The sequence below is a fragment of the Vanellus vanellus genome, assembly GCF_965231255.1.
Source record: "Vanellus vanellus genome assembly, chromosome: 3".
In the NCBI taxonomy this organism is placed as follows: Eukaryota; Metazoa; Chordata; class Aves; order Charadriiformes; family Charadriidae; genus Vanellus; species Vanellus vanellus.
In genome coordinates this window covers 57,905,596-57,926,586 of record NC_138907.1, presented here as the reverse complement: position 1 = coordinate 57,926,586, position 20,991 = coordinate 57,905,596, and the positions used below count along the sequence as shown (strand labels likewise).

General features: G+C 38.9%; 1 protein-coding gene across 1 annotated transcript in view; it reads right to left on the bottom strand.

The window, feature by feature from the left end:
• ESR1 (estrogen receptor 1) overlaps nucleotides 1-20,991 on the bottom strand; it is a gene marked incomplete at its 3' end in the record, with an annotated part of 172,322 nt that overhangs the window by 8,238 nt on the left and 143,093 nt on the right. The window contains exons 6-7 of the mRNA XM_082481905.1: nucleotides 19,024-19,162; nucleotides 373-506 (exon numbers count right to left, since the gene is read on the bottom strand). Of these exons, the coding sequence (XP_082338031.1) occupies nucleotides 373-506; nucleotides 19,024-19,162 (273 nt within the window). The remainder of the gene's footprint in view (nucleotides 1-372; nucleotides 507-19,023; nucleotides 19,163-20,991) is intronic.

Below are 20,991 nucleotides of genomic sequence, written 5' to 3'. Positions count from 1 at the left end.
GTGAAGGTTTACAACTAAGCGTTGCCTTTGAATGCTCTAAATGTGGTTCCAGTTACTTCAGTGTCTTGTAATCAGAGCTTTAAGACCTGCCAGCACCTAGTTCAAAACACTGCTCTGATTGCCCTTCACATCAGCTGTACGCGGTGTCTCAGCTACTTACGGCATTAATTTGCTGGGTCCCGTCTATACCACTGGACAGGTTTGGCCACTTCCATCCCTGCCTGGTAGCTCTGCCTGCATCTATGTTGCCAGCCCCCTTTTGATTGCTGCTGTCTCAAAATGAAAACCTCATCGGTGACAACAAGCGACATTCAACCACGTGCAGAAGCAATCATCACAATTACCCGAGTGACAGCAAAGCACACCACTTACCAGAGTTGAGCAGGATGATGGACTTAAGGCACACAAATTCCTCCCCTTGAAGGTTCATCATGCGAAACCGAGCAGCAGTAGCCAGCAGCATGTCAAAGATCTCCACCATGCCCTCTACACATTTTCCTTGATTCCTGTGTGAATACCATCAAGGGGAAGATATTCACAACTTTAACCTGGTGGCAGCATGAGCTTTTGATCCTCCTGGATCATTCCCTTCCAATTTGATTTCATCGGTTCACTAGCTAGTGCGTGACTTCTTACTCTATGCTCATTTGGTGTATGCGTGATTACAAAAGCATAGTTCTCAGTATCGCACATAAAATTAACAAATAATTAAATACTATATTCCCCCCCAAAATACTGATTTCATAAACTCATCACCAAGGCATTACTATGTTGGAACATGATATTGACTCAACCAAACCTTTGCACTGAAGAAAAGATTTGTTTAAAACTACATTTTCATTTATTTTGTGTGTGTGTGTGTGTGTGTGTGTGTGTGTGTGTGTTCGTTCTGTTTGTGTTACTTTGTTTCCTCTTTCTTTATTTTTTCCTTTAATTGAATTAGTCCCAGTTCTTTGCATTCTTCCCTAATGTTTCCTACTTGTTTCTACCTGGCCTTGCAATCTGTGGTGTTCCAACATGTTTCTCCCATTTTTCTTCTATCAGCATAATGCCTGCTTAAGGAATAACCTTATTCGTGAGCTCAAGGAGGACTTATAAGGCCAAAATCTTTTCTGTATGACTGAGTCTGATTAAAACTGTCGCTTCACTTCACAAATCATATCACTTCTTACATTAGAGCAGCTAAAGGTTGAGAAATCTCAAAGTGTTTATTAGTAATGGCAATTAACCACCTCCCTCTGCTCACAATATTAGGTATTCTCACTCACTAATTTTCATCTTGCACACCCAACCTGCAGTTCAAGAATTAATATGGATTTTAATTATTTTTTATGAAAATTTAGTCTTCAGGTTTTCAGGCCATGGATTTTTAGATCATTTACTTTGCTACCTTTTACCAAAACCTACCTACTTTTACTTTTATTAGGATTTCCTGAGTGAAATTTTAACTTGTAAGACTTAGTGAGCGATGAGATCTGCTGTTCAAAAATATACTATTTTTTAGACACAGCTTTTATGAACAAAACTTTGAAGATCATTGCTCTAGGAAAATGCAAAAGAAATTTCAAACTATGAGATGGCTATGCCACTATAATTTGTAATGTGAACACAGATCGAGCCTCTCCTAATCTCTTTGTGACAAAAACAATGCTGACTACCAGCATAGACACACCTGCCTCAGTCCTGGTACGGCCGTGCTGTTGAGACCCTGTAGCTAATGTCTAAACTGACACCAGACCCTCAGACAAAACAGTCATCTTCCTTTTTGACTGCGCCCTGAGAAAATGCTTTGCACTTCTCAGACATGTCTAAACCTAAAACTGAGCCAAAGAAGGAGAGGGGGTACCTGTGAGCACTTGTGCACCAATGTCCTTTCAAGTTCAAATCCCAATTCAGTTTAATTTGATGCTTGAACTTAAATCTACATCTCCCCTTTCCCACAGCAGTGCCTACGAGCCAGTGACTACGGCATACAACAGAAGCTATTTCATCTGGTTTCAGAGAGATTTAAACAAAGCAGGACAATATCAAGAAAATAAAGTGAGAGTTCCATTGCATGGCAGGCACCCGGTCACAAGCTGCAACTTTTGGCAATGCAACTTTTATGGCCTTTTCTGGCTCTTAAAAATTTTGCTGAAGAAATGGCGGCTTAAACTGTAGCAGCTTTTTGGGTATGGCCAGCAACATTGATAATTTCACGTATTAGGATCCCACAGACGGTGGTAACAAGTGCAGTGTAACAGGTTTTGGACAAAAGTCTAAGTCGAGATTAGCGGGCAGACAGACTCAATGTTATGTTCCATGTGAAGTGTGTGATGCTTTTTGCACCTTAATTTTCAATGCCCTGACCAAGGAGCTGAACTAAAGGACTGATCTCTGCCTGGTATATCTGAACTTCACTGAAATTCACAGTTCTGCCTTTTTTGCCTAAAGGCTGAATCTGAACTCAGATGGGGAGTTTTCAATGATTTGATGACCAATCAGTTACACTGTTCAGTGGCGGATGTGGAGAGCTCTTCAGCAAAGACCCTGGCTGCCCTGATGAATCCTATTTAGGCAGAATAAAGCTGAAAAACTGAACCGGTTGGATTCAAGTATATTCCTCCTGTGTTTGGACATCCATAAAATAAACAGAGGCAAAGTTTTATTTAATAGCACTACTGTCAAATAAAAAACAAAAATCAGGCACTCAAAACAAAGTATGAGAACATGAACAATTACTATTACCTCAAAATCTATTTTGCGTGCCAAATTTTAAAGCCTACGGAAGTAAAACAACTATGGATTTTTGGAGTGGGGCAAGTTCCGCTGCTTCTGATACAATATTTTTTGCCTGTAACTAGAGAAACATTAACTTTGCATATATAGATTTAAGCATATTTTCAGAAGTCTAAAAGCCTTTAATACTTTTGCATTAACTTAAATAATGCCCCAATAAAGGTTAGTTTAAGAATATACAATTTTAGGATTACGTGGAAAAGAAAAGTTTCAGTGGGTCATATGTCAAATGACCCGTACTAAGAAAAACAAAAACACCACATCTTCATGTCTTGCTACTTGCTTCCTAAAATCCAACAAACTACTGCCACCCAGTATTCCAAACAATTCAAAATATTACACAGTGTGACTAAATTGCAAAATTTGCATAGCCAAGACCAGAGTTTGAAAAGTAATAGTAAGTTATTTGTAAAATGAGACCTTTTAAAATGCCTTATGGCAACTCATAAGATGGAAAAGACATTTGATAGCAAGTAAGAATAACTTCCAGGTAATTTTTACAAAAATAGTTCAATGGTCTGTAGTTTGCAAGTTCAACATTCCAATCAAGATCCTCTTGCTGACACATGCAACCTGTGGACAAAATTCTCTAGTCCTCCAACACATAGTCCATGTGCCTAAATCTCCATGTGTGTTTATTTCCCACCAACTGAACTCATATGATAGATGACAAATAAAAATGATGTAGATTTAAGAGATTCTAAATACTTTCTAATCTCATTTGCTTTGCTATCTGCTGTGTCTGAAATACCAGGCTATTCCATAAGAAAAAGAAGAGTATCTCTTTAGGTAAAGTACTTTAGATGAAGTAAGATACCTAACGTTAGGTATTCACATGTGAGAGAGACAATTTAGAAACTTCTGCTTCATTTTCAGAGTTAGACAGCAGATCCAGCTCCACTGAAAGCAGTGGGAACTGCAGAAGCTTAGTATCTTTGAAATGCAGGCTTCTAAACAAATGTTTTTATTATCTAGGCTACAACACTGATTTTCATTGTTAACCAACAAAAACTATCCGAAATAGGAATCTTCGATAGTCCTGAATTGCCTTCTAACATATGCTGATAGTATTATCACATCTTCAAAGCTGTATGTCCAGTTGATAGGAAGGCCTATCTAGGAAGGCCTAGATAACTTGCCTGGAGGACAAATTAAGCAATAGATTTGAAAATTATCCTTATCCCACCATCATGCTGTTGCCTTTGTGTGCTCTCAGCTTACTGAAAACAAACCAATAAAAGCTTGTTTACTGCAGGGCATTGGAGTGTATTCTTAGGAGAACCTTTAATACTTGACTATTGGGAAATGTTTAGGAAAGTTAAAGCATGTGAATTAAAATTCTTAAGTTACTGCATAAAAGTATTACATGCATTAACTTTAGTAAATCTACAGAATCACAGCATCATCCAGGCTGGAAAGCAACTTAGGATGTCTTTAGTCCAACCTCCCACTCAAAGCAGGGTCAGCTCACTCAAGGCTTTATGCAAGTCTGGTTTTGAAAACCTCCAAGGATGGAGACTGCACAACCTCTCTCAGCTTAATTATTTCCATTGTCATGGGTTTTTTTCTCCCCTATATCCAGTCAGAACCTCCTCTGCTTCAGTTTATGATTCCTGTTTCTCAGCCTCCCGTCAGGCATCTTTATTAAGAGACTTGATAACCTCCTTGTAGATTTTAGATTGTGAGTGCTCAAAAGCCACCTCTTCTCCAGGCTGAACAAATCAACTTCTCACAACTATAAGGCACGTGCTCCCACCTTGGTGTCTCTCCCCTAGGTTTACTGAAGTTTATTAACACCTTTCCTGTAATGAGGGGCAAAAAGCCGGTTGCGGTATTCCAGACATGGTCTAATGAGTGCCAAATAAAAGCAGAATAATCACTTCCCTTGCTCTGCTGCCTACACTACCTCTGATACAGCCTTGGATACTGTTGGCCTTCATTGCAGCCATGTGGCAATACTGGTGCATGCACACCTTGCTGTTCTCCAGCAGCCCAGCTCCTTTCCAGCAGAGCTGTTCCCCAGCTAGTTAGGCCACAGCTTGAACAGTAGAAGTGGATTAAGTCCATCACAGGTGCAGGACTTTGCATTTCTCCTGGCTGAATTTCATGAGGTTCCTGTCAGCCCATTCCTCCAGCCTGCCTAGGTCCATCTGTATGGCAGCTCTACCTTTGAGCGTATCAACTGCATCTCCTACTTTGGTGTCATTTGCAGATTTTAAGACAGTGCCCATCTCCTCCAGGTCCTTGTCAAAGCCATTTAACAGGACACATCCTAGGATAAATCCTCGAGGAACTCCAGCTGTAACTCGTATGGAGGTAGAGTGTGAACCATTACCAAGAGACCTAGTCATTTTATCACAGAAGGCAGTCAGGTTGGTCAAGCACAATATACCTATAATAAATCCATGCTAATTCACACTCACCATCTTCTCCTTCCTGTTCAAATAAACAACTTCCAAGAGAACTTGCCCTATGATTTTCCTCATGATAGAAGTGATGCTGACCGGCCAACTTGTAATTCCCAGACTGTCTGTCTTCTTTTGGAGATGGGTGAAAAATATGCCTTTCTTCAATAACTGAGGACCTCTCCTGGTCTCCGCAGCCTTTCAAAGATGATAGAGATCAGCCTTGTAATGACATCATCCAACACTCTTGGCTGCAGCCCATCCCATGGACTTACATGTGACAAGACTTCTTAAGAGATTCATGACTCATTCCTCTTTTACTAACTCAGTCATCTCCTCCTTGAACCCAGCACGTAGGAGTAAGAACCTAAATTTCATTTATGTCTTGGAAAAAAACCCTCTAGATATCAGGAATGTCTTTTACAGAAACACAGGATCATATGACAGACAAGTAAACATTAACAGTGAAGGGTGTTTAGGTGAGGGGAACAGAAACTCAGGGGATGTTCTCATCAAACTTTCCACTCAAAGAAAAAAGCCCAAGTAGGCACAGATGCACCCATCAAACCAAAGCCTGACTGTGTATTTGTTGTGTCTCTGGCTTCTTTGATCACAGTCCTTCATTTGATGACAAGGGACTGCCAAGAACAGATGGGATCCACCAGTCTAGGAGAGGGAAGGTCATCTTCACAAATGGACTTAGTAATTTGGCAAGAAAACCTCGAAATGAGGCTGGTCACAGGATGTGTTCCTAAGCCTAGAGGTAGGTTAGGAAACAGGGGAGGTGCGATTGAGAGAAAGCTGCAGGGACAACATTCACATCCCCAGTTAGAAGGGGGGATATTCACAGGCTTAACTCAAACGCCTGTGCTCTAACACAGAAAGAGAATTGGAAGTCCATACACAGCCAGACAGCTGTGATGAGACTGGAAACACCAAGGCTTGGTGGGATAGTGCACAGATCAGATCAGATAGCACATATGATTAGAGAATGGTCATGGATGGACACAACTTCATTCGGAAAGACAAATATGGAAGAAGAGGGGAAGAGCTTGAGCTCTACATAAAGGGAGACCTTGATTGCACAGACCGTAAAAAAACAGAACCGCATTTGTCTGGAGACTCTGTGTATAGGTCAGAGAAATTAACACTGATGATTGGGGAGTGAGGGGGTGGGGAATGTTACAAACTGCCTGACTAAGAGTGTAAAGACTTTCTATAAATAACTCACAGAAGCCTCCCAATCACCGATCTACAGTCTTGCAGAGGATTTCTGCATGGGTAGACTTCAGTCATAGGCTGGAAGGTCAACATAGCATTGTGCAAGTAATCCAGGGAGTTTCTGGACTGTGCCGATGATAACTTCCCAACACAAACAGCACAGTGGCCAACCAAGGGCAATGCTCTATTGATCCACTCCTCACAAACAATGAGAAATTGCTGGTGAATATGGCCACAGGGAGGAAATTTGGCTGCAGCAACCATGAGATGTGATTGAGCTTAAGATCAAGAGGTGGGCTGGGAACACGAACAGACCTATGTCTCTGGGTTTCAGAAGAACAGACCACAGTTTATATCGTTAATTGATAGGCAGAATATTCTTGGAGATATGATGGGGAAAAGTGTCAATATTTTAAGGAAAACTTATTGAGGGCTCAGGAACAAGCCTATCCCATAGTAGAGGAAGACCAGGCATTTCAACAGAAGATCCACTTGGCTAAGCAAGGACATATAAGAACATATAAGAAGTAGAAATAAAAGCAGGCAGCAAAGGAGGAATACCAAAGCACTGTTTGAACATTTATGCCCAAATCTAGTGAGGGACACAAAGAGTACCAAGAAGGGATTTTACAAGTATGGCAGTGACAAATAGAATTTCAGTGAGAAAGAAGAGTTGATGAATGGGGAAGAACATCTGGTGACCGACTACATGCACTAGACTGTAACAGTGAACAGCTTTTCTTTTGTGTGTGTGTCAGATTTCACTGGCAAAGCCAACAGAAGCATATTGACAAGTTAGGCAATTACTTAGAGAATTAGTAATTACTCAGAAGAGTTATTCCAATCTTTGAAGCCAAACGGGGTTCATTTCAGGGTGCTGAAATAGTTGGTCAATGTATTCATTAGGCTACTATCATCACTTAGAAAAAAACATGGAGATGAAAAGAGGTCTCAGGCAAATAATAGAAGGCTAACTGAACTTTGACAAAATCAAGGAGGATCCAGGAAACCAGATTGTGGTTGACCAACCTGATTGACTCTGTGATGAAACAATTAATTAAATGATCAAAGGGAAGGTGGTGAGTGCAATATAATTCAGCTGTAGTAAGGCTTTTGGTTTACGGCATTCTTATCTGTAAGCCAGAGAAGTACAGATAGATCTATGGGTGGAAAATAGGCTGGATCACCAGACTCAGCGTACATTGATGTCTCAACACCTAGTTTGTTGTAGGTAATAAGTACTCCAGAGGTTGACTCTGGAGCCGATGCTGTTTAATATATTTATCAAGATCTGGATTATGATAAAAAGTTCATCTTCAAGTTTGTGGATGATACTAAATTAGGGCTGGAGGGAGACTGATACACTGTGTAGCACAACCTCAGTGCTAGAGGGACCCTGGAGGAGTGAACCAACAGAAACCTCATAAAGTCCTCCATAAACATGGGGAAGTACAAAATCCTGCAACCAGAGCCAAATAAACCCATACATCAGTACAGGTTGGAAAAACACTGGGCTGAGCAGCAGCCCTCCTGGAAGATGGAAACCAAATAAAATATAAGACTGCAGCGTTCTCTCTTTGTGGATAATGCAAATTGCATGCAAATTATGTTAGGAAGAATGTAGCCAGAAGACCAACAGAAATTATTTTACCCCCACCTCTACTTGGTCCTGCTGAGGCTGTGCTTGCGTCCACTTTGAGACCCCTCAGCTCAAGAGGATGCTGGATGTCTCCTGTTGTGGAGATGGTCAGAGGCATGCAGCACATGGCCTACAAGGAGGGGTTGAGTGACTGAATCTGCTCAGTCTGATGAGAAGGAAGCAAAGTAGTAGGGAAAAGGACAAACAAAACTGCAGCCTACAACTGCTTGAAGAGGCATCACAAACACAGTGTAACCAAGGTCTTCTCAGGAGCAGTGAATGTTAAACGGAAAGGCAACTAACTGCTGTAAGCTACAGCTTGGAAGGTTCGGGCTGGATTGTAGGACGGTGGTGCAACCCTGAAACAGGTACCCATGGAGGCTGTGCGTTCTCCATCCTTAGAGACTTTCAAGAAAGCTAGGCAAAGTCACAGCTAGCCTAAGCTGGTGTTGGCAATGGTCTTGCTTCAAGAAGCAAGTTGGACAAAATGATCTGCAACCACAATTTTTGTTTCTAAAGTAAATTGTTGGAGAAGTTCCTGCAAGAGTTTAGTTTCAGAAGATTCCATTAGAAGCAAGGATTTATTACTAGTGTGGAGCTTTTTAACCAAGAATCCAAACATGCAGTCAGCACCTGAGTAAAGAATAAAAGCAATCCTTAAATCATACAAATAAGGTTTGATGTACTAATGCAGTTGTAAAAAAAAAAAATAATAATACCACCATATTACAGCCCTTTGGCTTCAGTTTATGCATAAATCTGGCATAGAATATAAAATAGAGAAGAAAAAATAAAATTTAAAAGTTAATTCAACTTTCTCATACTTCGTAATCTCTTCATTGGTTTAAGCTTGGATTGTATTTTGGAGAAAGGTTTGGAAGGAGTGAAATCCTTTCTATTCATTATAGTCTGTTCATTCTCAATGCATATCTTCTCAGCATTTTGTCCTCATAACATCTCACTCTCATAATTCTGTTATATTTGGTTGGGATTTATTTCTAATTCATTAACTTATTCAGTCATAGCATAGGCAAGGAAGAATGTCTATCTGTCATTCAGCCTTGACAGGGGCAAGGACACAAATTCAGAGGGAGGAAATCTAAAGTAAGAGAATGCACATTTTTTAGAAAGTTACCTTCAAGAATTAATTATTTTGCTTTTTTTTTTTTTCTTTTTGAGAGGCGGGGGGTAGTTCACTAAAATTTTGTTCAATTCATTTTTGACACTGTTGCAGTAATTATTTCTTGTTGTTTAAACAAATACAATATTTTTGGCTACTTATTCAAAAATATGTGCCATTAGTGTCAATGCATGAATCACAGTCTGAGAATCACTCACAGCTGGGCAATTGGAGAAGTACTGGACTGGAATTAGCATAATTCAACATGGAATCAAGATTTTTTTTTCCCTTCGAGAGTTTCTTAAAACAGACATTTGCCAAATAAGAAATAAAACTGAAGTATCAGTTCCAAACACAATTTTGAGGGAGGAAAAGAGGCAGGAGCAGAAGGGACCCCTAAGAGCAAGTCTCTTTTCCTCCACTGAGCTGGGTGGTTATGTTTATACCTTTTCACATAACCCACCCTTTGAGTTACTCCTGTTGGCCTCATCACTTCCCCAAAACAGGTTGAAAAAATTGGTTACCTGTGCACAGCGTCCGTTTTCACCCAGCACAGCTCTCTCTCTTCTATAGCATCAAAGCAACAATTAGGATTGAGCCTGAGGCTCAAATAGGCAATTCCTACCTCTTCCAGTACTGACAAAATTACCAGCCCGCCATCCTCTGAGGTTTGCTAATCTTTTCTGATGTCTCCGTGAGCTAGGTCTGAACCAAAAGCGGTGGCTAATTCACACACCAAACGAGAGATGTTAAAGCCAAATAAGAGAGGAAATTCAGGAAGACTGGGAACAGACTAAAGGCAGAGCAGAATCTTTATATCCTGTGCTATTTCTGAAGCGCTAAAGAATGTCAAAATATTTTAACATTGTTTTTATGTTCTGTCTGTTAGAATACTATTGTGGGCTTTATGCATAGGTGGTGCCTGTCTTCAAGACAAGAGACGATTTTTATATACATTAATGTGTTCTATATACATTAGTTCTATTAATAGACATTAATAAACACTTTCTACTCACATGTACAGTAATGCACTAAAACAGCATAAGGAAGTGGAGTTCCTTAGGAGAAGAAAGCTTCTTCTCCTAAGTTTTAAGACCAAATCAAGAACATCCATTGGGGTGCCTTAAGTACAGCCAGATAGACGTTGGAGGGCTACTTAAGTAAATGAGGATTCCCCCTTTTCTACAATGCTATGCTTTATCAACAATTAAAAGATGAGGAAATTGTTGCCAGCAGTGCAATTTTACTTCAGACCATCCTGCATTTAACCAGTAACTCTGGAGATTGTGGAAAAGGTTAGGGAATAAGTAAGCAGGCAAAACCAAAAAAACAATCTGAAAAAAAATCAGTGCCCAAAGCTCTAGAACAAACCAGCAATGTCCAAAGAACAGGAAGCAAAGAGAAAAGCAGAGACTACCACAAGTAAACTAAACCACAGTATAAAATGCAAGGCCTGCTGATGAAGAGAAATGCCTGCCTTATTTATTGTTCTGTGTCATTACTCATGAGGTTAAATAGCATTTTGCTCTAAAAAATTGATGTTTTGATCACAGCAATTAGACTTGTACCATCACAAAAATCGACCAGTACATGGTAGGTGGGCATGAATGTGAGATCTTCAGAAAGAGAGAAAAAGATACAAGGCTTGTTCTGTAGTGATTCTGTTGTGTTGTTTTCTCTGTGTGGTGGTTTTTTTGTTTTTTTTTTGTTTTTTTTTTTTTTTTCAATTGACTTGTTCATGAGCTTTCGTTACTAAAGGTGGTAGCAAAGTAATTCGGAGGTAGCAACATCTTTTACTCATCCTATTTCTTCCTGAGCACTGGCTTTCAAATGACACTCCCCAAAGAACTTAGTAGACTACAGGTGATGGGTAGTTTTACAGGTTGCAGTTTCTGCAGTCTACTATTAAAAGCCCTTTATTTTCTTTCGATATAAGCTTACCAGAACAGAAGCTTGGCTAAAATGTATTCAAAAGTTTTAAAGTCCAAGATTTAAAAGTCATCACTGACAAATATTTGCAATAAATATGGAGTAGCACATTTATAAATTGAAAAAGAAACAAAAATCTAGTTTAAAATGCTTTTCACCTATGGTTGGTCACAGAATACCAGAATTGTTGACGTTGGGAAGGCTGCCTGGAGGTCATCTAGTTCAATGCCCCTGCAAAGAGCAGGGCAACCTACAGCAGGTTGCTCAGGACCATATCTTGTTGAGTTTTTAGTATCTCCAAGGATTGAGACTCCACAACCTCTTGTCCTGCGACTGAGAAGAATCTTGCTCTTTCTTCTTCACTTCCTTCCCCCCCATCAGGTATTTATACACATTGATCAGATTCGAATCTTCTCAGCCTCTGCTTGTATCAGAGATGCTCCAGTCCACCAATCATCTGTGTGGCCCTTCACCGGACTCACTCCAGTACGTACACGTCTATCTTGTGCTGGGGAGCTCAGAACTGGGCACAGCACTCCAGATCTGCCTCAGCAGGGCTGAGTAGTGAGGAAGGATCACCTGCCTCTAGCTGCTGGTAATGCCTTTCCTAATGCAACCCAGGAGGCTATGGGCCACCTTTGCCACGAGGGAGCATTGCTGGCTCTGAGAGCACCAAGTTGTGCTGATTTACCAGAAAATGTATGATGCTTCCCCCATCATGCTGTCCTGTAGGCACTTCCGTGTTTGTGTGCCTACACCACTTAGGGGGTTCTCCTACTACTATGTTTTTTTTATTACAGCATCTGTCCTGTCCACATCACCCTGAACCCTTTTCTTGCCAACCCAATCTACCACCTTCCTCACTTGATTGTGGGTCATCATCTCCCTCCCCTGTCATTCCTGGTTTAAAGCTCCCTTACCAGGCAGGCCAGCCTGTGGAAATTATGGTTTTGCTCTGCTTGATGAAGTTGATCCCAACTCTTCCTAGCCATCCTCAATCGTCAGAGCAGGTTCCATGATCAGAAAAGTTGAATCCCTGTTATTAATGCCAACTATGCAAACAGTTGTTGACCTGCAGGATCTCTCTGCTCTTCCTCAAGCCCTTTCTCCTCAGCCACCCCAGTGGATTGACCACCTGGTCTCCCATGCCCTTGACCCTTGCCCTCAGAGCCATGTAGTCATGACTAAGTGTCTTTTCTGACTAGATCAACACTGGATCGCCTACCTGGGCAGATAAAGTAAGAGTACACTACACATTTCAGCAGTGGTGAATCAAGTCTGAAACACACAGACAATTAACTATTAGGTAACTTTTTAATTATTCTCTTCTTGGTAAAATATGATTTGAAATGGATCCACAAATATTCAGATGGGAAAAATCTCTAAAATGCTGCTATAAAGGTTTTAAGGAAATTGATTTTTTTTGTTTTGGTCACATTTGAGACCTTAGAAAATTATTTTGAAGGATCTCCATTTGGGAATAATGTTACAATAATCGGCTGAAAAAATGTTATTCTTGTTGACAGGAAGGCCTTTTTCAGTTTAATTTACATTCAGTCTGAATCACCTTAAAGCCAAAAATATTTCAAAATTCTCTTTGTATCAGAAATGCAAAGAAAGTTTAATTTTGGAAAGATGAGCATCACAATTCAACATGACCTAGAACTGGGGCCTGAGCTTCCAAGGTCAGAGTGACTAGATGAACAAGTAATCTTAGACTCTGTGTAGGGGCTATCTTGAATCCAGAAATTATTTCATTCTCTCTGAAAAATTCTGTTCTATGCCTACAAACCCACCCAGGGAATGTCTTTTTCTAGCAGCTGAAAATTGGGAAGATCATAATGAGAAGGGTTTTTCTTTTTTTTTTTTTTTTTTTTTTAAAGACTTCATCACTTTGAGCATTACCCAGCACTTCCTCAAACTCTGGGAAAGGGTCCTCCTGATTTATGTTTAGGTCGTTTGAATAACAAAATCAGGTAGTCTTTAAATTTTTCTCCAAGGCACAGTAAAGACTGATTTACAATAAATAGAAATTATTCCTTTTGCATTGTTTTAAGCTATATAATTCTGTCTCCTGTAATATTTTTTTCATTCTCTGGGGTCTACAATATAATAATACATATCAAAATTCAACAATAAAGTGAAAGATGAAAGAGAAATTTAATTACTTCAAGAGATTCCTTAACCCTCTACAAGTCGATCTATTCAGCTCTATCAGGTAAGTAGCCTGATGACAGGATGATTGAGTTGGGTTTCCAGCACAGAATCTATCGCTATTAAAGATGGGATGATAACGAAAAGTACAATTGTTTTTCAAATTTATTTTGAAGTGCAAATTTGGGTATACTTGTTGCCTATGGGTTTTTTCCTTTTGAAATAAATAAAAGCAGCAGGTCACTAATGAAGCATTCTGAATCAAGCATCTGTGACCACTTTGCTTTCATTTTTCTAACGAGTCAATGGTAATTAATGCAGCCACAATTACCTAGTGCCAAAAAAAAAAAAAAAAAAGTTGTGCATTTACTCAAGTAAAGTGTACTCAAGTACACGTGTGACGTCCTTAGGAACATTTTACAAGGTGAGGGACTAGTAAAACATATTCGGATTTCATCCTGATGCTTTTCTATTGTATCTAATCTTCTGCCTATCAAAACATTGGAAAGCACTGTCTGCACAGAAAACTTAAAAGATCCTTTTCAGATGTAGTGGGAAACTTTCAGACCGAAGCTATGAAAGCAGTAAATTATTCAGCTGCCCAGTCGTACAGTGAATGCTGTAAGTCTTTATGCTGTTCGTGCTAGCTGCTGTTTGGAGATCCATGGCCTCCTGCCATTGCTCAGTATGAAAGTCAGTAAAGGGAAAATTCTTCAATTTCTTCCAAAAGAATGAAAAAACTCCATCAAGCACTGGAAGAGGAAGTGAACAAGAGTTTCCAAATAAAAAAGAAACAACCAACCAACCAAACAAAAATCAACTGAACAGCAGACTGGATTTCTCCACAGAAAGAAGGAAACATGGAAATACTGACTAGGTTTAACTAAATTTTATAAGTCCCTAGACTGATTTTTTGCTGTTAGACATTTTTTGCAGTTATGATAAGAAAATAACATTAGAACATAAAATGAGAACAGCTGTACTGGCTCATATCAAAGGTATATTTAGCCATGGGCTAAGCACATAGGCATTTGGGTCTGCCGGTTTCAAGTGATTACCTCCAGTGCTAGATTGAAAGAAATAGTAACTTGTGGATTACCATCTTCTCAACATGTTCATAACTTTATGCAATTCCTATCATCCCTATTTGGTTTTCCTTCTTCTATTGAGCATCACAGGCAGAGAGATCAGTCTATTTAATTATTCTTTGTACCACAGCTCATCTCTGTCTTTGACTGCCTACGCAACCCCTCTGGGTACCTTTACTGGTTTTTTCAATATTCCTGTTAAGATAAGGAAAGTCAGAAAGGCACGGTTTTCCAAGCACAGATGAAACACAGATTTAAACAGTGGAATAACGATGATCCGTACTATTTCTTTTTCCCGTTGTAATGCTTCTTGGGGAAAAACTGCAGTCTATTTACTTTTCGACGGCTGGTGAGCAAAGAACTGCTGGTTTCATAGAACTGACCACAGTTAACAGCGAGATGGAAAGATAACTCAGGATTATTCTTCTCCTATATACATCATTTCACCTTTGTCTACGTAAAATTTGAATCTTGTTTAATAATTTTTGGAAATCAAACAAGATCTCCCTCATCCACTTCTTGTTAATTTCTTCAAAGAACTCCAATGTGTTCATGAGGCAAGCCTCCCCCTTACAAAATGCACAGTGACTCTTTACCACTATGTCATGTTTACTCACGCCTCATCTTTAGATGGTATCCCATCAGTTTCCTTACACTGGTCACCAGGCTTACTAGGCAGAAGTTCCACCAACCTTTTTAAAACGCAGCACTGTATTTCCCATTTTGATGATACTGAGGATGTTTCAGGTGAGAAGTCATCCACCTCAGTCAGCGAGTCAGCTATTTCTACCATGGGTTTCTTGATGGTTATGTCTCAAAGCTTTAAGTAACCTCCCATCAGCATGATATCTGAGTGCAATAAATCCTTTAAAACTATAAGAAAATATGACTTTCTTATTCCTGAGAAACATTACATTTTCCTCAAAATTATAAACCGCCTATTGTCAGGCCTGACAAATTTCAGTCCTGGTCTAATGAAATTTTTAAGGTCTAGTTTTTTTGGGAACCCTCCAGACAGGAAACATCTGCTTTCTGCCATTAGAAACATAAGCCTTTACTTCTAGATTCGCTTGATACAAGATACTAATTTTCAAATACAGAATATAACAGATTTACATTTATCCTGGGTTTTCCTTGATTGCATCAGGTACTGTACGTTAATTGCAAGCACTGTGAGTATGCCATTTTATTTCCTGTTTGGGCCTATTTTTCTAACCTATAATTATTGTCATTTGAGCTTTTTTAATAGCATCAGCTGTACACTGTCAAAATATGCCAGTTATATGTAACTGGCAGACCGCTAAAAGTCCTGATTTTGAACCAAGGCTCAAGTGATTAGACAGTGCGTTAACAGAATAAGAAATGGTGCATTACCCCACAGAATACCCTAATCACAGGGCAGAGTGGGAACAGAAAGGGATAACATGATGATATTCAACCATACAGAAGGCAGTAGTCTACACATACCGGCAGCTTAATTGTTATATATTTTTTTTCTTTATAGAAACAAAGCAAAATTTTAAGAAGGAACTTAAAATGAATACCAAAGGGTTGTTTTACAGATATTTTCAAGGAGTCTTCCAAGTGTGAATTGTTACATAAGAAAATTATAGAGGCATTTATTTGAAAATGTAACAAGTAGACTCTCACATAATGAGAAAAAGACAGTCTCCAAAAGATCTTCAGAGACAAGACAAGCTCATGTTTAATATGACCCACGTAGGAGGATTGAGCTGGGAGAAAAAAAAAATAGATTTGTTTAAAAAAATCAAGGTTGGAATGTTATTTTTATGGCATTTCAGACAGATATGAACAAGACAAGACTATTTATCTAGCCAAAAGGTAAAAAAGCTGCATAATAAAACTTGACATGACCTGAGCTTTATGTACAGATTTATACAAATGACTATCTCCAAGATTCTAGACAGAAAGAATCTCTTAGAGATAGGAAAAGTCTGAATGTGAAAAATGAAAGGGATGTGAGAATCAGAGAGGGTGTCTGCCACAGAATGACCTGAGAGAGGTAGAGGCATATGCAAGATCCATATTAACAATACTGAATTTGCAATAAGTCCACAAGAACACAGGTTAGAGACAGATCTAGGTTTTACCACCCATAGTCGGTCAGTCTGGATTACAGACAGTAGCTAAATTAATATTTGCAAATGCTGTTAACCCCGTAGATCAGGTAACAGGGAAAATGTGACAGGGATTCAGGACAGAATGCTGTGGATGAAAATATCGAAAAGGAGTATCCTGTAAAGAACGTGCTGAAGGGTAAGGAGAGATGAACAGATGAAAGGAAATTGTCTATCTTTTACGTTATTTTAGCCATTTGGTCAGAGGATTTCAATATTTAGATCAGCAACAATAGAGCATCAAACAATTTTTTCATTCTTGCAGTATTTGCCCAAATACTGGGTCCAGTGGAAGGACTCCATTGAGTTAAACAGACTCTGAATCAGTCTCTGTCCTGCCCTCTCAAATCTGACAAACAATATAGTTTTGCCCTATAGCATTCTCAAAGGGCAACTTGCCTAAATCAAATTAGCACATCAAACTTTTGTTAGCACTAATTAACTAGTAAATAAACAGTTGGTTAACTAATTAGCATATAAGTGCTCCCCAGAGTCAAGTAATTTATTATTTTATTTTTAGCAATTATCCCTACCGAGTAAACTGATGCAAGTATATGATGCCTTAGAAACATGTTTCTTATTATTTGAAAATTAGAAGATGTAATAGATCTACATTTTTAGAAACAGTCTTGTTTGAAAGTCAGAAAACAAAAAGCCTGTTTTGATTATGAAGTTAATTGTTTTTTGAGCCCAAAAGTAGTATGTGGTGGCAGTTGCCTGCAATTGTTTTCTTTAATCCAGCAGGGTTGGTTTATACTGTGTGAATCAACTGCTTAGACTCCATTTTATTCAGAGCATAGGGATTTTTATTTGAAGTAGACCAAAGTTGCAAGTGTTTCCCTAGCTGTTTTTCTTAGCTAAGAGGAGGAAAAGTGGTACTCTGGCTCTGCTCTTCAGTTTTCAATTTTTTCTCACAACCTGTATTATGGAACGTGGAAGAGATGGGTTGGTCTTTGGAAGCTATATTGCAATTTATAATAGCTTTCAATATTATGCTATACTTACTTTCCTACAGCAGTAAATTTTACTTCTTATGTGCAGTAAGAAATTAGTTTAAAACTGTTGTTCTCTTGAGAAGACTATACTTACATTTAGGCAAACAGATATTTTCTGTCCACAGAATGAGAATGTGTTTTATATGTATATAGTTCTGTAGCTCATAGATCATGTGCTTTCACAAGTGGAATAGTTTTTTTTTCTAAGGCAATAAATATTTCTCTATTCCTATGAAACATTATATTTTATACTGTTAGGCATTATCGTTTATATTTTACTAAAATACGAAAAGCAAACCGGTGGAGGGGGGGGAAATCAAAGGATTAACACTGCACAAATGCGAACATGAAAACTCAGTACCCCACGGTTAACCGACCAAGCTGCTCAAAAGATGTTTTTCTGCTAATAAGAGCTAATGGTAGCAGTAGCTGAAGGCACAGCCCTTGACGTTTTGTTGCCATCCCTCCCTCTGCCGTAGCTCACTGCCCCGGCAGCTACGTGATGAGATCAGAAGCATGCCCAGCTCTGAGCCGCCTCACCACGTGCTCTGGCTCCTCAGCTCGGCGCTGCCTCCACCTTCAATTTACACCAAGAAGCCAAACTCCACGCTGAAGTGACCAGTGTGCACACATAAGCTTTCTCCTGCCAACTCTGCTATGTGGGCGGTGGTCTTCAAACAAAGGAGGACTACCAATAGCTACGGTAACTCTTTAACCAACTGCTTCCAGATTTGCCACGGACTTTTGTCAAAACCTCTGCTCACTGACTATTCTCTTTTAACCGTCTTTCCCAAGGCTGAAATGTTTCATGACTGGGAAAAAAGACAACCTGTGTTTGCACTAAGATAAATAGAATACATTTCAAAAATCTATCCGTCTTCCTGTTTTTATTTGTGGAGACTACCAGCTAAACATCCAGGATAACGTGTGGCAGAGATGCATATTTTTCTCTCTCACTTAGAAAAACCTACATCATATTAGCGAGACTGATTAAAAAGGCTTAAGGCAGCAACCAGGTGTGTGTTTTACATATTTGACTCCCATTTTCAGGAGAAAAAAAAAACAAACACCTTAATGCATTCTCTGCAAATGAGAGACTCTACCAGGATTTTCTTCCAAAATTTTGTGTGGCTGCTTGGATAAACCAATTCTAACAAAGACTAACTAGGATGGTTTTAGGTATGCAGAAATAATTATCTGAATTAAAGTGATTGGGGCTCAGTATTTATTTTTTTATTTTTTAAAAACTTTTAATTTAATTTTGCAACAAACTGTACAAATTATAAGAGAAATTGTTTGCTGCCTTTGAAAGAAAGCACTTCCAGCAGCAGGCCACTTTCACATGTGTTACTTGTCTAATAAATGACCAGCATCACATTCCAGAGCATTTCTAGGTTTTTGAGAATCCCTTTTCCAGTCCCACGTACTATAACCCTGTTTAACTTGAGATCTACTCTCAAACTTTAGTATCCGTGAGATGACTACAAGTTAAAAACTAATCTGATTGCAGTGGAAATACATTAACTTAAACAATTCACAGCAACGTGCAGACTGACCTGTCCAGTAAAAGGTTAGGTGCAAATAAAAGCTTTCCTGGGTGTTCCATGGAGCGCCAGACTAAGCCAATCATCAGTATCTCTAACCAGGCACATTCCAGTAGATGGACCTGATCATGGAGTGTTAAATCCACAAATCCTGAAAGAATAAATGGGAGACAGAAAAACACTCCAGGTTTGTAAGTGGAACAACATTGTTCAGAGAATCAGGTTAAAAAGTACATTGGAGTTGGATAACCAAAAAAGAAAAAAACAATAAAACAGACAGTTGTCTTCTTTACATTTCAGGCTGAGTTTTGTCTATTATTAGGTCCACCGTGGCTCCATCCTACAGAACAGTCATCGCTTTCTAGTCCTCTGGTTGTCTCCTGGCTGCATCGTGCCCCAAGAGCAGAGCAAGAGCCAGGCGAGCATCTCCATCCCCGCGCCTGTTGCTAGCGGCCTGAGAAGCTGGGTGCACGCTGCAGAATAGGGCAGCAGAGGCTGTGGTCACAATGGAGGAAAACAGAAAAATGCCTACCATAAAACGAAATGATAGCCCTGATCAGCTAATTGCAGATCACTATTGCTGGTGGAATGCTGTTTTACAGACTCGTGAACAACTGACCGTACTGCAAGTGCCATACCTGTGTGGAGAAGGGCCCCAATACAGCATTTCAAATAAACTAGCAAGCAAATGCTGACCACTGCACAATCAGAATTTACTGATGAACCACTTGCTTCTGTTTCTATTCGACTACAGCACCTGGAGGAAGGAGTTGACCTCTCTTACTCTGTATTTAAACAATAAATGCAAAATTTCTTATAACAATACTAAAACATTAATATGAAAGAATAACAATGAAGGTAGACATGAAAGCATGACAGTGGTCATTTCTCTTTTCATTTCACGGAACAGATTGTATCGTTCTCTATTTGAGATTCTTACTTTTCATGAGTGTTACTTTCAATCCAAAGATTTAAGTGAAGAGGAGATTGAATAATACAATTTATTAGATCCTAGCATAAATTATGCTTTGAAATTAGCATGAACTTGCTAAAATGAAATGTGTAGAGGTTCCCTTAAAACAGATCTATCTTTCACTCAGTGTTATGTGTGAAACACAATATTGGGCTTTGTCGTAATTTTTTTTTTCAATTGTAATTATTCATATTGATCTTCAGAATACAAGTTACAGGGTAAACTACCTTACCAGCCCAGTAAATGACAGTGATTTTGCTTCCATATTTTGTCCTTACTAAAGGTATATACCGAGTCAGTTTTGAGTACTATACCTGACATACCCTCAAGTACTATCTTCAAAATAAAATAAAAAAAGACAACTGAATATAGCTCACAATAACTTAGAAAATATTGTTGCGTTCTGCAAAACAGTTGGTGATATATTTATTTTTAATGAAAACATCTGAGCAAGCTCATCAGGCTATTCATAATCATTGGAAAAAAGGAAACAGTTTTGACACATTTGAAATGAAACTCATCTATCAATCATTAGGAGTGAATTTAGACAGCTGTATTAACTGCTATTTTTATGAAGGAGGTAACTATTAAAAAAAAAAAAAAAAAAAAAGGTTGTCTTTTCCTGTATTATTTCTTTATTACCAAATGCAAAAATGACTTTCAGACTTCACAGGCTGATGGAAGAGTATTTGCCTGAGTCACCAAACAGTCTGAAACAATAGAGCTGAAACTTAAAAGAGCAACATTATTAACTACAAAGCATTGATTACAACCCTCAAGAATGAAATTGGCAGGAAGAAACTTCTGTGTGTATACAGAGAACAAACAATAAACACTATGTTTCCTATTAAGTATTGCCTTAGTATGACAACACATAATAATACAGTGTTTTTATCTATGCTTGAAAAGTACCACAGCAACCCAGGGACACACATCCCTGTGTGGTGTCGGAGGTTTGCAATCAGTGAATTACAAGTCATTTATACTGGTCAGTTATACCATCGTTT